We start from the raw sequence: 19937 nt of genomic DNA on the forward strand, positions 1-19937 counted from the left end.
TTTATGTCTGTTTTGACTCTCTTGAAGGGTCATGAGGATCACGAGCAGCCAGTACAGGTGAGGTCTGTCTACGCACCTGCATAAACTGAAACGACGCTTCAAAATCTTCCACAGGATACATTTTCACTCGGAAAAATTTCATCCCCATGATCAAGCTGATGACACTTTGTACCACGTGTGGGCTTTGCTCCTTTTGTCGCAGCTCTTTTAACTCTGTCACAAACTTCTTCCTCACGGCCTGAAACCTTCAAGGAACACGGGTAGGGGGTGAATGGAATGGAAAACACCCGTGGCCCACAGGACATGGACAGAGGAAATGACGAGGTGCTCGACTAAAAATGAAAACGCCCTCCAGGCTGAGCAACAGCATGTCCCGTGCACCTCTCTAGAACACCGTGTCCCTATCCGTGCCAGCTGCCACGCAGCTGTCCTGCGCCAAGGGCAAGGCCGTGTCCACAGGGCGTTCACTGGCAGATTTTCTGAAAGCAACCTCCAGAAAGAGACGCTCTTCCCAGTCTCTCTCGTCCACACGCTCTCCTGACACCTGTTCGGCATCACAGGGGCACACAATCCTCCACTGACAGAGGGGCAGTGGCTGGGCTGAGGCGCAATGTTTGGGGACAGGATAGCTCAGGGCCCCTCATAGAAGTAAAAAACCGTACCACTGACCCACAACGAATCATTACTATCATGACCACACTACATTTGAGTAACTTACGTATGAAATATACCCACGTAAACCAGGAGGTCTCCAAACCTTCAGCCTGCTTTTTATAAAGTATGCAATTTGAGTCAGAGGCAGAGCGCAATGGAACACTCTCCAATCTAGCGGTCAGCTGATCTATTGATAGTGTACTAATTCTCACCTAAGAACTCACTAGAATGCAGACAGGGGGGTCTCGTGGCCTAGTGTGTTGCAGGCTGAGCTGCTACCAACAAGGCTGGAGGTTCAAGCACACCACCAGCCAGCCCCTCGCTGAGGGAAAGAGGGGCCGTGTGCTCCCATGAAGAGTTACAGCTTCGGAAACTCGTCAAGGCGGCTCTGCTCTGTCCTACAGCATCACTGCGAGCGGGCATCTACTGGATGGCTGAAGAGAAGAGGGGAGACCACGGTTTCACTGTGTGGCTAGGCCAAAGAATCCCCAAAGGCCCCCAGCTGGGGATGCTGGTAAATTTTTCTCCACTTGCATTGGTGCCTTTGAAAAAGGTATCGATTAGTTTACTAATCAATACTACTTGTTGTCCCCTGTGTAGAGTATGGGGACAGTGCATGGCACCCATGGTTAAAGGCTCAGCTATGAACTGAAAGGGTCGTGATTGAAATCCATCTGGGAGAAAGGCCTGGCACTGTGGGTGTCTAGCCCTCCCAACAGTGGATGCCTGAGGGTGTTCAGTTTCATGCTGCACACCTGGGGGGTCACCGTGAGTGCAGAGTACCCCTGGAAACGCTCTCTGCCTCCTTTATAAAGTCTGACAAAGTTCGAGACAGCCTCCAGTTAGAAACAACAAATGAAGCCATCGCACACATGTGAAATTGCAGGCCTGCAGTAAGAAAGGAATCGACAATGATAACAACTACGGTTGGGGTGGTGTGAATTTTATAAATGTATTTGGAAACAACTACCGATCCTACTGTTGATAACACCGGAGGAAACCTGCCCCAGAAAGCACGAGAGGGAGGAGGAAAGGGAGAACGGACAGACTGATGACTAAATAATCCCAGTCAAAGGGAACAAGTAATAGAATGGCAGGTGAACAGATACACTGGCATCAAATATGGGGGGAAATAACAATAATAGTTAATACAGTAACAAGAGTTCTTAGGGGAGAGGGTGGGGATAAAGGGGAGCTGACACCAAAAATGCAAGAAAGAAAATGTTTGAAAATGATGGTGGCAACAATTGTATAATCATGCTTGATCTAATTGAACTGTGGGTTGTTATACTATCTGTAGGAGCTCCCAATAAAATGTAAAACACAAACAAAAACACAAACAAAAAGAAAGCACGAGGGGCTTCAGATGATGCATGTTTTCAGGTGGTCCGAGTCCCCAGGGGAGAACAACAGTGCACATTAACGAAGCAGATACACACCCGTGCCCCTGCCGTCAAGTCTGTTCCAACTCAACAGAAACACGACAGCCCCGGGCAGAGTTGCTCCCCAACATGTCCAAGGCTGCAAATCTTGACAGAAGCGTTTCCCGTGGTGGTGGTGGTGGTCATGGTGGGGGTGGGGTCTCAGCCCTGCGAACTTGGTCAGCAGCCCGATACGTCACCCACTGCACCACTAGCACGCCTTGGATAAATGATCCGCCTCCCCAAGCGTACAGTCCATTCCCACACACAGCGACTCTACAGAGCAGAGCATCGCTATCCTTTGGGTTTCCAAAGCTGTGAAGTCTTTGCACGAGGGCACAGCTCATCTTTAGCTTGTGGGCGGCTGGTGGAGTCTAACAGCTACCTGGCAGAGAGCAGACTAACACCCAACCCATTACCCCACCAGGGCCCTTGGACACAAGATGAACCAAAAAACTAAATTCACTGCCAGCAAATCGAATCTGGCTCACAGTGACCCTAATGGACAGGAATAAAACCATTCCTGTTCTGTACATCTTTCTGGAAGCGGGCCACCTTTCTCCCTTCGAGCAGCTGGCGAGTTGCTACTCCAACCTTGCAGTTAGCAGCCCAGCACTTCACCCACTCCGTCACCACGCTCCTTCCGGTACGAGACACCAAAGGGGCGGGCATGCATTATGGACGGATGGTAGGAAACATGATTCCAGTTCCACTTCAATACCGGAAAGGACAAAACCATGTTCCATGAAGACTTCTACAGCACTTCATAAAGGAAGACTTTATAAAGTGCCTAACAGTCTTTTGGACGCATTTCTTTCATTAAATTTCTCATAAAAATGAGTACTACAATCAAAGAAAATGTATCCAAAAAATTGTATGATGCACCTTCCAGCGTTTCCCCAGCCTTCCTCTCCCCTTTCCACGCCCTCAGGGGCAGCAGCTATCTGCCTGGCTCGGAGTCAGTCCATCCACATTCCCCTCATGCCATTGTGTGCATCAAGTAGAAAATACTTCAGTATTTCTCTAAGTAGCATTTCTCTTGCAGTGAGATTTCTGACGCTGAGTATTATGTTTTGAACTTACTGGCTGTTTGGGCTTACTACCCCCATGGAGTGGTAAGATTTATTACCCTCACTAAAACTGGGGTTGGATTTATTCGTGATATAGAGATCTTCTGCAGCCAACTTGCTGATATATTACTTCAAATATCTGCACTGACAAGAGGTAGAAAAGCGTTTTGATAGATTCTACTATTAAAAGAAATGGGATACTTTTCAGATACTTATTTTTGTGTCTATATTCCTGAGCTAGGGATTCATTTTTCAATTGAATATCCTTGAGATGTTATCAGCTAAGTCTAACTCATTACAAATACTCAGCTAAGTTCTAAGCTCTACTATTTCGGTCCCTTATAATATAAGCAGGTCACATATACTATCAAGGATTAAAAAACCCAACTAGTTAAAATATTTAATATTAAAATGGTAAGTACTAGACATTACAATAATTTCACTTGCTATTTCAGAATTTGTGATGACCTCAAGACCAGAGACTCATTTTAAAGGAATGCAAAAAAATTAAAATTGATAGCCTTTTATCTAATGAATTTCCCAGAAGTAAATTAAATGCAAAATCTTATACAGTCTCTAGATTAACCACAAGATACCAAAGAAAAGTATTGGTTTGTTGTTTACTATAATGATAGCTGAATACAATTTAATGAATTTCGCTCTGATGGGAGAACACTTTTAACGGAATTCCGAGCCTGTTTCGGTTCCTCTTTCACATACTGAAAACTCTTGTGCAATATCAAAATAAATACGACGATTAGGAGACAGTGCAATGCTATCTCCAATAGGAAAGTATTCAATTAAAAAGTAATGAAAGTAATTATTAGCTCTGTAAAGCTTTCTAAAAGAAATTATAGTAAGCAAAAGGCACTGCTCATAGAGTTGAGAAAAGGGGATAATAAAAAAGGGGAGGGGGATAAGATGGCATATCCTGACAATTCTGGGTTGTTCAGCAGATTCACACATAAATGGGGAAAAGCTGTGTAACTGAAATATGGATGTTAATTAAAGGGCATCTAAGGAGCAGAGCTACTAAGCAAAACGAGGTGGGAACAGGTTTTACAGTAACGACTAGACAGAAACGGTGACTCTGTAACCCTGCAGCGCTGGTGAATAAAGTAAAAACTGAGCCTTCCAGAAAGCAAATGGAAGCCATTTGCGGTGATTCATCAGCCTTACTTTGATTGGGCAAGAACCCCGATCACCTCCGCATACAAATCTGCGATAATGTGCACGTTCCCGGTGTTGGTTCCCGAATATCTAAAATAAAGGAAATTTCTTGTTACATTTTTCTGCGAACGCTATTTTTTTTATAAATCCAGAAAGTCTCTAATAGAATGGTATATACATTTCTCTGGATAGCCATTTATAGGAGGGCTTTAAAGGACATGTTTTCTGGCATTTCTCGCTTTTAATTTTCCATGAAATTAAGCCTCCCAGTTGTTATGAATCCAATCCGTGGTGGGAAGAATTCTTTGAACAAAGTCCTTCCTATGAGCATTTTGTGTGGATTCATAAGAAATGGGAAGTGAGTTGCTCTGGACTCCTAAAACAACAAATGCCAATGAAAATCCACCTGTTGCTAAAGAGGCGAAATCTGGACAGCCGAGAGAAGCCGCAGCCTCAAATTAATATCTTACTTACCCTTCCTTATGTTTAAAGTGCTTGAAAGCTAAGTTTAGAACTTCGTGAACTAAAGGATCAGGCACGGGATGCACAGGAATCTACAATTAAAATAAAAAGCAGATAAATAAGAGCTAAAGTTCCTCCCTTCCTGAATGTCATCATTTCAACCAGTCAGTCCACAGGGTTTTCACTGCGTGATGCATGGATTTGAGAAGCTGTCCTTTGTCTCGGCATTTTAGTATTTCCTAAGAATGCAGTCATCCATCTAATTTAATAAGCACCTTTGACATGTAAGAATAACTTTATACTCGTAAACCACTGGGTGATGGACAATGGGGGATTCGCCTGTTACCGCAGCTGTTCCTGTTGAGGGAAATGCACGGATTTCTCTCGGCAGCATCTACAGAAAAGCGAGTTTTGTACGGAGCCGGCCTCATTCTTTACCTCGCCCGTTACTATCAACTACTGTGGTCACAACCATGGAACCCGCTGGGTTTCAATATTTTTAGCTATTTATGACCTCATTGCCATTCGCATTCTGTCCACCAAACATTCTTGTTCAGTTTAATTCTCTTAAAAATGCACGCCAGGTGTGATCCTGAGGTGTCGATGGGAAAAGGTATCCAATGCTCCAAAAATCAAGCAACCAAATCAGTGTGAAGGAGTGTGGATAGAGTGGAGACCCAAAACCCACCTGTAAGATAATACAACAGTGCCTCCCAGAAGGGGTGATAAATCCAGGGTGCAGTATAGCCCTGATGAAGCACATAACCATCCTCTAGTTCTTTACTATTTCCTCCCCTTACATTATGGATTTTATCCATCTTACCGCATTAACTATGTCATACTTACGTTCACTTGTACAATTAAGATGGTTGGATGCATGAAACCCAAGATAGATAAACCTTCAGAAACAGTAACAGCAGTAATGATTCCCTGAGGGAACACAAAGTGTCCCCACAGCCCCCATGGAGCAGCTGATAGCACTGATGACTGTATAACCCCGCTTTAGGGGAGAGAGCAACAGAATTGTACGTGAATGGGCATATTGGATGGTGTAAGATGTGGCAAAAATAAATAAAAATAAGGGGTGGGGCAGGGGAGAGTAAGGGAGGGAGGGATAAAGGAGAGCTGTTATCAAGAAGAAAATGCTTTGAAACTGACTGTGGTAGCTTATACAATAATGCCTGGTGCGACTTAACTATGGGATGTTATGAGAGCTGTAAGAGCTCCCAATAAAATGCTAAAAAAGAAAAAAACAAACAAAAGAGATACCACTAAGTCATAAGCAAACAACAAAAAAAGCGATTCCGATGTTAGCGGAAGTCTCCTCAGCTACAAGATCCAGGCAGGGCTGGCTTGAAGGCTTATTACTTACTTTGAGAAGTCCAAAGACCTAGATTTCTGTGAACCCCCGGAGGAAGGAGGAGGTAGCTTTAGAAAGCGTATTAGGTTCTTGTGGTCACCCACACATGTAACGCAAACCATTCTGAACAGCAACCGCAGCAAAAAAATCATGCCAGAATATGTACAGCAAAAATATTTGAGCCACAAAGCAAATTCTCTCCTCTTCGCATGCGCGCGCACGCACACGCGCACACTCCCTTTCCCTATTTTAACTTCACAGCGGTACGTGCCTTCCCAGGTCAGTACTGCAGCTTCTCCTCCTACAGTAGCACGCCGGTCCTTGACCGTGTCAGTCCTCGACATCATCAGGTTTTGACGCAAAGTGTTGAGAAAACTTGGCATCGGAGCTCAAACAAAGCATCCGAATCTGACCTGACCCAGGTGATGTTTGTAACAAAGGCAGCTCGTGTTTCGTTAGTTGGCCTTGTTGGTATGCGGTTGTTTAAACCTTTTGCAGCTGTGTTCCTAGCGTTTGGGTATAATTTTCTCAGTTTTTTGTGGCTTTTTGTATGTTTTTAGATAAACAACATGGGTCCTAAGAAAGAGTTTTCTGAAGGGAGTCATCATGAAAAGGAACTGGTTAACTGTGTTATCGATATTGTTGATGATCATTTAGGAAACCCTTTTAGAAAAGAGTGAAGGAGACGCCAGCAGCAGACCACATTAGACAGAGTTTTGTTTCATGTTTTTCAGAGAGAGCCAGCCAGGGCCAAGTGGAAAAAGGCAAAGAAGGGGAAACACTCCTGAAAAGCTGCTACCAGTTGATTTTATGGCGGGGATTCCCCTTCCAAGCGATGGCTCTCCGCCCTCCGCTCCACCTGCGCGTCCACAGACCCAGATGCTCATCCAGCTCAGGGCACGGGCCCCACGGTAGCTGTTAGAAATCGTTTTAATGTTGTGTTTCTTATTTAAATGATATTATTTAACTCTGAACTTATTTACTTCATTATTTCTGTGTAATGTTTTATATAAAAAGGCAAGGTTAGGGTAAAAACTTGATGGTCGAGAACAGATGAATCAGTTTTCAGTTATTTGTTATGGGAAAAATGGATTCAGAACTCGACTGCATTACATCCTGACACTCCTTCCAGAACGGATTAGCGTCGAGGTCGGGGCTTCTACTGTACTTTTTAAATAGCTTAATGCAGGCCATTCCAGATTTCCAATATTCTAACAGCATCTACAGAAAACTGTGTGCGCTGCACATGGACGTGTATGCGTGCATGGAAAGGAGCACAGAAGGAGCACGTGTGTACAAGTGTGCACAAGCAGAGCATACGCGGCCCCTCCACAGAAATCTAGTTCTACAGATGTGCGGGGTCTGTTTTTGATCTTTGTTTTGTTCCATCAGGAGGCCTGATGACGTAATAGGTGATGTGCTGGGCTGGGCTGCTCACCTGAAGGTCAGCAGTTCGAAGCCATCAGCCACTCCTCAGTAGAAAAATGAGGCTTTCGAGTCCTATAAAGACTTTCATGGGAAAGCCTCGTCTTTCTCCCGTACACTGGGTTAATCCTGGGGTTATTGAAAATAGGGCTAAGTCTCAAAACTCCAAAACCAAACTCGCTGCTGTCTGCTGACTCCAACCTGCTGTAAGACTAGACTATTTAAATCAATCGGCCTTCCAGAAATCACTCAGGATGGCCCTACACAGGTTCAAGAACCTTGTAATAATGCAGCACTCTGTTTTACAAGATTTAATCTTCCCGGCCCCGTTTATTATACTATGATGCACTTTTACCCTATTATTTTCCTTATAGAATGTTCAGTGTGTCCTAAGCCAGCGATGGGAAACATGAGCCTATGATTTCTCCCCAAATATTCTTGATCTGCCCCAGTTATGCCTGAAGTCTCCTAATCACATGTCCGAGTCATGCGGGTGTACCGTTTACTGAAGAATAAACAGACGTACTCTCACTCTATGACTACTGCCACCATCAACCCTGCTGGCCTGGCTGTGCTCCTGGCTCCAGGAGTCCTGGTGGGGCAGTGGTTAAGCACGCTGTCACTCACCGAAAGGTCAGCAGTTCAAGCCCTCTGACAGAAGAAAGATGTAGCGGTCTGCTTCTATCTACTTTCATTTAGGACCCCTCGGGGCAGTGCACCTCTGCCTCATGGGGGTATTCACGAGCCAGAATCAACTTGCAGCAATGAAGTTAGTTATTTTTCATTTTCCGTTTTGTTTTCTTGCCAGAATCTAATTAGACATTTTTGTACACATTATCAACAACATATATGACATTAGAATGCATGTAACAGCCTCCTGTTTTACAGTGAAAGAAGGGAAAAGGTCGGAAGTCAGTACTTCTTTAGACGGCAGTGTGTCCTGGTTTCTGACAGACGAAAGACACATTTAACAATGACAACCAGCCAGGAAAGAACGTCTTTAGCCCCATCAGGTGACAGTCGGAGGACAGAGACGGAAGCTGAGAGAGGGGAACGAACACAGTATCTCCTCTTCAATGAGTGTGAGAAACAAATGGTACCGCCTCTATCAACTGTATTCAAAGAATACTTATTTTTAAAACAAAATCATTCCAAGTTAAAGTCCGCCAAAATCCCTGTTTCTCCTGGAAAACTGAAGCCAAGGTAAGCTACGGGTACTAGGAGTCAGTGAAGTTCATTGATCAGGCAAATGATGGGCGGTGAAACAAAGGAAAGTAAGTTTAGGCCTAAGCAAAATTCAAAGTAGCCCGTGTCGTGAGCCTTTTAACCACAAAAACCTAAATCACTGCCACTGAGTCGACTGCAACTGACAGCGGCCCTGCAGGACAGGACAGAACGGACAGGACAGAACGGGCCCTGTGGGTTTCCGAGCTGTGGCTCTGACCGGGAGCAGGAAGTCCGCTTGGCAGAGACAACCTGAGACGCGCGGCCCAACGTGCCACGCACTGCGCCACGGAAGCATCTCCCCGAACCTCGAGATGCACATTACATCTGAAAATGCTCAAGGCCCTCTCAGCAGATAAAAGGGCCCCACCATGCTGGTGCCCGTAACATTAAGCCAGGCGCTCACAAAGTAAATGGCTCACAAACTGGAGGTTTCCCAACTTCTTGTAGGGTTGGTAGCATAAAATGTGTGATTGCCACTCACTGAAAAGGGAAAGTTGCTCCAGATTTTCCAAATACTGTATGACTACTGGAGGGTCCCTGGTGCACGGAGGGTTAAGCATCTGGATAGGCTAAACACAAGGCCGGGTATTTCAAACCCAGCAACTCCTTCTTGGGAGAAAGATGAGGCTATCTATTCCCATTACGAAGGAGGAGAGGAGCCAGTCAGGTGCAGGATAGCACTGATGCAACATACAGCTTTCCTCTAGTTCAGCGGTTCTCAACATATGGGTCACGACCTCTTTGGAGGTCGAATGACCCTTTCACAGGGGTCCCCCGATTCATAACTGAAGCAAAACTACAGTTATGAAGTAACAACAAAAACAATGTTATGGTTGGGGGGGGGGGTCACCACAACACGAGGAACTGTATTAAAGGGTCACCGCAGTAAGGAGGTTGAGAACCACAGCTCTAGTGCTTTAATGCTTCCTCCCCCCACTACCATGACCCCAATTCTGTCTTACAAATTCAGCTAGACCAGAGCATGTACACTGGTACAGATAAGAGCTGGAAACACAGGGAATCCAGGACAGACAAAACCCTCAGGACCAATAATGAGAGTAGCGATACCAGGAGGGGAAAGGCTAAGGTGGGGGGAGAAATGGGGAACCAATCACAATGATCTACCTATAACCCCCTCCCAGGGAGATGGGCAACAGAAAAGTGGGTGAAGGGAGACATCATCGGTCAGTGTAAGGCAGGAAAAAAAAATTTATAAATTATCAAGGGTTCATCAAGTAGAAAGAAAATGTTCTGAAAATGATGATGGCAACGTATGTATAAAGGTGCTTGACACAATGGATGGATGGATGGATTGTGATAAGAGCTGCACGAGCCCCCAATGAAATGGTTAAAAAAAAAAAAGAATTCTACTCTGTCGCGTAGTGTAATCAATTTGATGGTGGTGGTGAGTATTGCTATTTAACTATTTGAATCATGAGTTCTGAAGGCGTATAGTTCTTTGTCATCAAATACCAATGACTCGAATTTGAAGTTGACCATGATCCCAGAATTACCCTCCTGGTTTAAATTAAAATATAAAATAGTCCTCCATCACCTTAAATTAGTGTTGCCATGGTGAACACCACGATTTAATCTCGACATATTTATGCTAACTTCACTCTTTGTGTCACTTGTCACGGCTACAACTTTAACCTCCATTAATACGACACCGATCCCTTCACCTGTTCCTTCAGCACTAGTTTTACCAATCGGAATAAGACTAAGTTTTATTCTTCAAGAGTGAAAACGCGGAGTGGAAAAGCAAACTAGCATCATAGTCGTTGGCAAGGGACTTCCACAAAGACCACTGCGTCCTCTGTAAAATGAAAGCAACAATTTTGACTTTCCATGTGTCAGACATGATCACATTTAATAATCCTCAAGAGACAAGCCTCGTCCCTATTTTGTAGGAGGGGAAAGAGGTAATGGGCAATACCTTGCCCACAGTTATATTGCGAGGTAAGTGGTGCAGCTGGCATGAGAATGTGTGTTGACTGTAACAACTCGCTGATAAAAGGCATGTGAGGTCTCTTGTACATAATGGAGAGTTCAAAGCCTGTGCTGGAATCGGCGGATGGCAACTAATACCACCACCCTAGAGCCGAAGACGAGCGAGCATACTGTTCACGGCAGAGCGTTCCTGTTGGGTCAGGGACTCTCCCACCAAGACTCCTCAGTAAACACCGTGCGCCAATGCCGACCCACTCCGAGGGCTGCCCGTCGGGCGGCCGAATGAAACTGAGCCCAGCTCTCGCGTGAATATAGTATGTGAGGCCAGAATCCAAGTCCAAGCAGAGTCAAGATCAATGATTCTTTCTCTCCTGGATCTATTGATAGCATGCCATTTGGGCAGGGAAGGAAATTAGTTTGTCATGGTTTTTATTGACTGTTAACTCATTCTCTGCAGTTTTATAAGTTTGGCAGGAGTTCAAGAGTTAATTTTCGCTGGAGGGGGGATGACTCATGTGTAATTTAATACAAACTAAATTATGATTCTGTTATGAAATATGGGGAGGCTTCAAAGCTTCCAGGGGATAATGGAATGGAAAGCTAATGGAACGTTTCCATGGACTTGTGGAAGCCTCCTTCAGACAGGCGAGTGTGCACCTACAGGAGTCTCGGGACGGGGAGAAGGGCAGAGGAAGGAGGGGTCGGCATAAAGGGAACTCCCAGCTGGAGACAGAATCCCAAACAGAAGATCATCTATCAGAGCCCCTGCGTTTCCGCTTTCCAGCCTGTGTCCACGGGACGCACTGCTCCAAAAGCACTTGGTGAAGTGGCCCTGGAGAAACCGATGCCGTGAGAAAGGGTTCTTACATTCACAGGCCACGGGCCAATTCCAGAGGAACCCACGTGGCTGGTGGCAAGATGAGCGGCTCAGACTTGCCAGCTGCCCTGTGCCGTCTGCTCCCACAAAGCACTACGCCTTCAGAAACCGTACGGAACAGTTCTCCTCCCTGACCTAGAGGGTCGCGGTGAGTCGAGCAGAGTCCAGGACAGTGGGTTTGGTGTCCGAAGGGGTTGGGCGGATCCTTTTAAAAGGAGGAGTAAGAAAAAGCCATCTACCTAATGGTTCCCAAACTAATGTGGTCTACGACTGCTGTTTTAGCGGGGAAAAACACCAAAATTTACTCAGCAACCCCCAGGGCAATTAAAAATGTTGGTACACTAGCCAACAGAGTCCAGGACCAAGTGCAGGTACCTATTTGGGCAGCACCCCTGGTTCGTTCCAACGCCCGCCAGGGGGCAGAATCACCCACCCGCTTTGGGCAGCACTGCTCTACAGCGAGTTCGTGTGCTGCGGCTCTGGGACTGGTACAAAGGGGGCACTGTTTGCTAAGAGGCTGGTTGCTAGTGGAGGGATGTGGTGAGCTGAGCACCAATGCAGACAAGGCCAATAGACCTGCATCACAAATGGCCCTGGAGGTCAGGGCGGGAGTTTGTAATGTTTCCTGCTGGAAACGGGAGTCCCGGACTGCTTAACTGAGTGAAGCAGCACGCCTGGCGAGATGCCAGGGATCACCCACAAGGAGCGGGAGTCAAAGCTCATTCTGGTTCTAAGGCTGGATCCCGGGGCTCGGCTTTTCCCACCGCACAGCACTCCAGCTCCAGGGTCTTACACACCATCTCAGCTACCCTGGGAGAGCACTGAAATAAAACCTAGCTTGTTAGTGCAACTCCCGGAGGAAATAGTTTGGGGGAAAGGCAAAAGTTAAAGTGATTTTATATTCAAATAACTCATTCAATCTCTTTTACATATTTAAAGTTATTCTTCTTTGTATATTTCCAAGTATCAATTCATTATATTTTTATGTATGTATATGGGGGGGACAGGAGGAAACGTATATTAACGCACTTAATCTAGTTTACATATTTAAAACTGCTTATTTGCAGACTTTTAGCACCACATGAATGTATTTTTAAAAACACAGTTAACAAAAAGGGAAATATATAAATGCTTATACCAGTCAAATATTTTATGTGGATAAGGCCATAAAAAACCCCACTTAGTTTTCACCTCTTACATTTGTTACTGATTCTATATTCCACTTTTATATAAGGCAGACAGTAGTCACTGTATAAGGCACGGATAAGCAAAGTGAGTGCTTTGAAGATTTCCTAACTTCTTTTCAAGGACTCTTGGTGGCACGGTGGGTTAAGCGCTGGGCTGGTAAATACAAGGGAGAAAGTTGAAAACCCTCGACCTCTCCTCAAGGAGAAAGGGTTCTGCATCATGGAGACATGGTCTCGGAAACCTACAGGGACAGCTCTCGCCTGCTCTGTAGGCTCGCAATGAGTCAGAGTCAACTCAATGACAGGTGTTTTGCTTTGTTGACAGGGTGAGGGTAACTTTTTCCCCAGAAACATTGGTGGCAGAGAGGCTAAGTGCTCAGCTCCTAACCGAAAGAGCCCACCAGGGAGAAAGATGGGGCAATCAGCTTCCACAAGGGTCTCCCTGAGTAGGAACCGACCCAGCAATTCAATATGGGCAGCTGTGATGTAAACAGACCATGCCTGGGTGCTAGAGAACTTTGTCAGGACTGTGCTGCTGCTGTTTCTGTTAGTTGCCAACTTGAGTCTGACTCAGAGCGAACCGCTGGTGCTGCTGGGTAGATACAAACGGCCAATCTTTGGATCCACAAACCCTTTGGGCAACCTAAGAGCCTTTTAATAACAAAATGAAACAAACAATGTAAAACAAAAATGACCAGCTTAAAAAAAAAAGCTGTCCAAAAAAACCCGGCTGGAATGGATATGCATTCTTGGGCTGATTTTGAATAGTTGAAATATATGACGGCACCTGACACTGCATTATTTATATTGTATTGCCTTTCTGTCCCATTCAGACAGTAGCTCATATATGCAGCACCCAGAAGGACACGAGGGCACAGCAGGCATTCAAATACTCACTAAAGGAATGAATATTTTCCCTTGCATGAAAAAGCCATTTGCGCTTGGATAATTCAATCTTAACCCTGGTCAAATCGTTCTCATTCCTCAACTCCGTGTAATTATGACAGGGTGGCATGCGGGCTTGAGGGCTGAGGCAGGGGAACTCTTTGAGAATGGAGGCAAAAAGGGATTCGAGTAGGTGACCGGACAGGCAGAACATATTCACAGCCCAAAGCCAATATTCAACACAATGTCCTCGCCGCTCCTCCTGGTTAACGGGATTTCCTGTCTCCGATGGCCCACAAAGCCCAAAGAATAGGGCTATGGTGACCAGGCACAAAAGCCGGAGGCATCTGAAAGATGGGGAGGGACATCATGGTGACTGCGGAGCCTGCACGGGCCAGAATCGTCGCCACAACATCCTCAAGAAAGGACCTAAAACAAGGAAGTTTCACAAGCAAAACCTAAGTAGAGACGGTACAAAAACAGATGCGCTTACCTGCTTTAGAACTTCCACTAACACTAAACAAAAAATGAAATCGACGGCTAGGTCCCGCCTCTCAAGAAGATAATCTCTTTCACGTTGCTGCTCATCCCTGAAACGAGAACCCAAATCAAGATTGCCTGAACAGTGTCCACTGTGAAGGAGTCTTTGGCTTGGCGGTCATAGTATTTCCCGGGTGCCTTCTGGTGTGCAGCTGGGGTGGCGAGTGCCCGTTAGAATCACGGCTGCCCACCCTCGCGTGCACTTACTCTGTGTTCATACGCACGGGTCACTGTTGCGTCTTTCGGAAATGAAATCTAATCTGACAGAATTATTCAGGAGGGCTGGGGGAGAGCCTTAAGAATGGATGGAGAAAGCCTCTCCCCGCTCCTTATTTGAGTAGTAGTCTTTGTTCAGTCACGGGAACTGAAGCAAAAGCAGGAACCTCTCTAGCGGAGCAGACAGGCCCAGGAAAGCTTCGCACAGATTAATCCAGGTGGCGGAATCACCAGTGGCACCTACTGAAGCGCCAAGGGGAGACCCTGGCAGGACGCAGGGAGCGCACGTAAGGACGTTGTACACAACACCATGCTCTCCCACCAGGAGACATCTGTGGCAGGAGAAGACAAACCCGGGACGTGAGTAGCAAGAGGAGGGGCTGGTAACCTCCAATGGGGTGGACCGTCTTGCTACATCACAACCCCAGCTTCCCTCCACCATCCTCCTCAGTAGAACGCCTGGGAAATTCTGCTTTACGCTCTTCCACGGTTACAAAGATCCTCACTGGGCATATGAAATTTTGTTTTGAAATTCGTAACTAGTCCCATTGAAGGAAAGAGCTTAGAGCTGCAGCTTAGCTGGACTGGTTTACAGGTTAAGGGTAAACGATACTTCCCCCTCACGGGCACCTTCTGGCCAACAAAAAATGATCTGTTGTAGTTCCTACCCCCACCCTCTACCACCCCCAGAAACCAAACATCAAGACTCTTTGATAACTTTAGTACCCCCTTCACTAGAAGTGGTTCGATTCCAGACAGAAGAGTAAATAAATAACTTACCCCTTTGATTTTGTGCTAGATCGGGGTCTATACTCGTAGGATTCATCTTCAGCTCCATTCTGGCGTCGGTACCAATCAAACAAGGTGCGAAGTAAGGAGGGGAGACAGTGCTCTGCTATGGAGCTCATAGAGCTTACCACCTGCAAGCACAGGGAGAGGGTCTCACCCACCGCATGCATCACACCCAGACTCCAGTGTAGACATCCCTGAGCCACGAATCACCGCAGTAACGCCAAGGTCAGTAACGATGGTCTAACACAGGACAAGGGACTTAGCCAAGTAAAATCTGCTAAATGTTACCCACTATCTAACTTTCTCCAAATACCGCTCGTGGAGCTCAGTGGCTTCTGGCCATTTCCCTTCCTCCTAATGCCCCGCGTGTACAAACATGCCCATCGGGGACACCCTGGCTGCACGCGGGGACCTCGAGGAGAACTGTGAGGAACGCAGTGGAAAACCATGTGTGTGCCTGAGCCTGCCATCTCCTCTCATGTGCACGAAAGAAAGAGGTACAGAGACTTGACGACTGTACTACATGAGGACCATGGGGGGATGCTCCAACTTCCTTTATAGTGTTAGGACCGAGAGGAGAGAATGACTTCTGAGTTCCACAAATGAACATACGTGATGCAAACAAGCTCTGAGAGCTTATGAGAATGGTCAGTGGAGAGGTGGTGGGCTGAACAAGGTATCGCTCAAAGGGAGGAACGGCTGAGCCCATCTCACTTTGTTTGCCAGGACCATCACCGACTGGTGTCACCAGTGAGCCTTCATGGTGAGCACTCCAATAGGGGGGAGGAAAAATGATCTTCGCAAAAATTTCTGTATCGGGCTCAAACTACTGTTTATCAAATTAGCATTTTAAAATCAGCACATTGTCAACATGGGCCTTTTTGTTTGCTTTCATGAAAGAAATAAGGGTGGTAAGGATATTCAAGGTGCCTTCGTGCTTCCTGAAGAGTCCGTTGTTGTTATTGGTGTGCATCACCACGTAAGTTCCAACTCAACCTACCCGTGCGCCACAGCCTGCTGGATTTGAACCCACGGTGGCATCTACCCAACTCCTGGAAGGTCTGCCTCCTTTCCTCCAACCATCAAGCAGGCTGTCCTCCTTCAGACACAGATCTGTCAGGACAATCGGCCCAGACGATGCAGGAGGAAGCCTCCCCATTCTCTTCTCAAGAGCTCCTGCTGACCTTGAACTTCTTCCCAGATGGGTGAGTTTTTCTGGCAGTCCACACTCCATTAATCTTTGTCCCCAACTCCGGAAATCAATTCTTCTTTGGTCTTCCTTATTCATTCTCCAGCTTTTACATGCAGATGAGGCGATTGAAACCGGCATGGCTTGGGTAGGGTGCTCAGAGTAACAACTGTTTTTTGACATTTTATAGAGGTCTTTTGCCACCGATTAGCCAGTGCAACAGCGTGTTGAGTGATTTTTGTGACAGTTGTATCCACTGGCATTAAATATGGATCCAAGTAAAATTAAATCCTTGACCATTTCAATATTTTATCAAGCTATCATGAGGTCACTTGCAAGGGCAGTGAGTGTATTAAATGCGGCTCTTCTAGCCAGTCTCTCTAACTCCCACCATGAGCCTGGTAAGAAAGTGGAGGAAGATACAGGATTCACCTGTGAGTAATTGCAAACCAGAATCCTTGCAAAACCATCTTGCTGCATAGATAAGGAGTCCTCTGAGAAGCAGGAGGAAGAATCTCATTACCAGCCAAGAGTCCAGAGGGGGAATGCACTCGCTGAACCCAGAAGACAGCTACAGCATCAGAGCAGCAGCAGCAGCAGCAGAACCGGAAGCCAGAGCGGTGGATTTCCCAAGCCACAGAGCAAGTGAAACCGTGTTTTTGTAAGAGGACACTTTGTGGATTGGAGTGCCTCTAGGCACTTAACTCAGGGAGCTGGGTTCCTAACCCTTGGAGCATGAGCTGAATGCCTTCAGGTGGGGCTTGCAGCAGTGTTATGTCCCTAACGGCATTTATCAGCAGACCTGAAAGAACTTTGTAACATCCTGATAAGCAACTCAACTGAGCATCTCTCAGGGGCATTACAACTAGTTAACTTTCTTACTAAATCCTATCACCATGAACAGTCTGTGAGCCCTGTGAAGCCATTGAAATGGGTATTAGAACCCAGAGAGGTCAAATAGGGAAAAAGAACTAAGACACATCACTTGCTCATCCATTTGTGAGGGTGTTTGTTTTCAGTCATCTGAAATCCCTTTCAGTTATTTGGTAATCCCTCCCAAAGGCCGGTCTTGGATTTTCATCTGTTTAAGTCTTTGCTTTCAATGAGCAAGGTTTGTGTCACCTGCATATCAACGGCTGTTAATGAGTTTTCCTCCAAGCCTCATTCCACGGTGTTTTTCATACAGTTCAGATTCTTGGATAATTTGCTCATCGTGTCAATTGAGGCGAAAGGATACAACCCTGACACAAACCTTTCCTGATTTTAAACATGCACCATCTGGTTGTTCTCTGAAATAACTGACTTTTGGTCTATACACAGGTTCCACAAGAGCATAATGAAGTATTCTGCAATTCTGATTCTTTGCAATAACATTATTCATATTTTCTTACGGTACAGTCAACTAACTTTGCATAGTCAACACAACAGAAACATCTTTGTGGTATCCTCTGCTTTCAGCCAAGGTCCATATGACATCGGCAGTTATATCCCGTATTACATTTCTGACAGTTACCTGTTGATGTCCTTACATGTGACGTTAACGTTGTTCAATAATATCCACTTTCTTTTCAATCACAACACGGGAGGAAATATGCATCTCTTCTGGTCATTTTGCTCGTGAGCACTTCCAAATTTCTTGGCAAAGAAAAGTGACATTTCCAGCACTGGGTCACTTGTTGAAATACCTCAGTCAGCATCCCGTCACTTCCTAAGGCCCTGTCTTGCTAATGAGCTCGGTGCATTTGGACTTCTTCCGTCAATACCATCAGTTTCAGGCCTTCCGTCCTGATATGGTTAAACACCTACCAACTTTGGGGGGGTACAGTGATTCTGTGTACGCCTATCTTTTGATGTGTCCTGTGTCTTTCAACATTTTGTCCGTAGAATCCTTCAAATGGGCAACCCTAATCTTGAATTGTTTCTTTAGTTCTCTCAGCTTCAGAAATGCCAAGTATGTGCCTCCTTTTTGGATTACTGAACTTTAGATCTTCACACATTAGATGATGTGACTTTACTTAGTCTTCTTAAACTATCCTTTGAAGTCTTCTGCTCAGCTCTTTACCTCAGTGTTTGCACCTGGGTTAGCTGTTCTCTACTCGAGAGCAAGTCACTGAGTCCTCTAGTAAATATCCGTTCTTTGGCTTTCTCCCCTCGCTTTCAATGAGTTTTTGCTTCCTCCATATATGATATGCTCTATGCCATCTTACAACTCGTCTGAACCGTGGTCCCTAGTGTATAATGTGTCAAATCTATTCTTGAAATAGTCCGTCAATTTAACATTCCAGGTAGCTCATATTCATCATTTAACTGCAAAAGGGAGCGAATTCAGTAAAAATGAAATGGTTTATTTGACTGTGTAGTCAGTGCGCTTTTACTTTCCTGTGTCCTGGACAAGGGCATTCTGTGTGGTAGAGGATGGGAGAAAAAGAGGACGATCCTTAACAAGACAGACTGACAGAGTGGCTACAACAATGGGCTCAAACACCGAAAAGATTCTGAGGATGGCGTGGGATCAGGCACTGTTTTGTCCTGTTATACATTAAGACTGCTATGAGTTGGAATATCCGTGACCTCACAACATTCTCTCTATTCTCTTTTCATCATTTAATTTATAAATTACCATAACTTGTCAGGTACTGATTTCTATTATAGGAAATTAAAGTGAAAACAAGATTCTAATTTCATTTTAACCAAGATATTCTAAAATCTGCATTTTCATTAAGAACGAACAGTCTCATTCAAAGGAAATCCTTTTTGATATCTGAAGAGGAGATAAAACACCATCTGCTGATGTAAACACTTATTAATATAGTATGAAAAAAAAACAAAGCATGTACATTTATGGTCTTTTAAAATAGTTTTAGAAAACACAAAGAAAAAATTTCCTTAAATGATGTTTCAGTGGATTCTAATTCTTGGTTAAATACTCATTTCTGACTGGATTCATGGTGTGAACACTCTTAATACATACGCTAGTGGCATAAGATTTGAAATTATGTAATGTGCTCTTCTGTGATCCCCCAAAACACTCACCACCTAAATACATTGGAACCAATAACACAGCTCATTTTACTTACTTGTATAAACAAAAGTCTAATTACAGAATAAATCCAGTGTGAGAGGATAGACCAGGCCACTAAACAAGGTAGAGGAACTTGTTAAGACTGGACATATTTGGACCAGGCGACTAGGACCAACATTTTTCTTTCAGGAAAAAAGCACGCACTGCAAGTTGATCCGCTGTCAGAAAGCCCCCCACCCACCCCCACCCCCAATGGACGTACCTGGTCAAACTGAAGGTCTTCGCCCCTCTGAAGAGATCTGGACAACAGTTTTTCCTGCAATGAAAACCCCAGAGTTTCATTCGTAAGTAGGGTGCTAAGGGTTCTTAAGTTATAAATTTCGGACGCAGTGTGGGAATTGCACCCGATCTGATCCCGCCACACTGAGGCAAAGCACTGGGGGAGTGCAGCGGAACAGCAGGGGAGGGGAGCAGCAAGATCCCCAGGGAA

The 19937-nt window shown here is 45.3% G+C and overlaps 1 protein-coding gene across 6 annotated transcripts in view; it reads right to left on the reverse strand.

Moving 5' to 3' along the window:
* Positions 1-19937, reverse strand: part of FRYL (FRY like transcription coactivator) — a 221605-nt gene that overhangs the window by 113928 nt on the left and 87740 nt on the right. For all 6 annotated transcript variants that reach the window (XM_045284305.1, XM_045284304.1, XM_045284303.1 and 3 more), the window contains 6 exons: positions 19710-19763; positions 15225-15364; positions 14182-14278; positions 4790-4869; positions 4325-4405; positions 77-245 (listed from right to left, as the gene is read on the reverse strand). In XM_045284305.1, coding sequence (XP_045140240.1) covers positions 77-245; positions 4325-4405; positions 4790-4869; positions 14182-14278; positions 15225-15364; positions 19710-19763 — 621 coding nt within the window. The remainder of the gene's footprint in view (positions 1-76; positions 246-4324; positions 4406-4789; positions 4870-14181; positions 14279-15224; positions 15365-19709; positions 19764-19937) is intronic.

This window comes from Echinops telfairi, unplaced genomic scaffold (genome assembly GCF_000313985.2).
Source record: "Echinops telfairi isolate 266 unplaced genomic scaffold, ASM31398v2 ScPeMD7_7468;HRSCAF=8506_0, whole genome shotgun sequence".
NCBI lineage: Eukaryota > Metazoa > Chordata > Mammalia > Afrosoricida > Tenrecidae > Echinops > Echinops telfairi.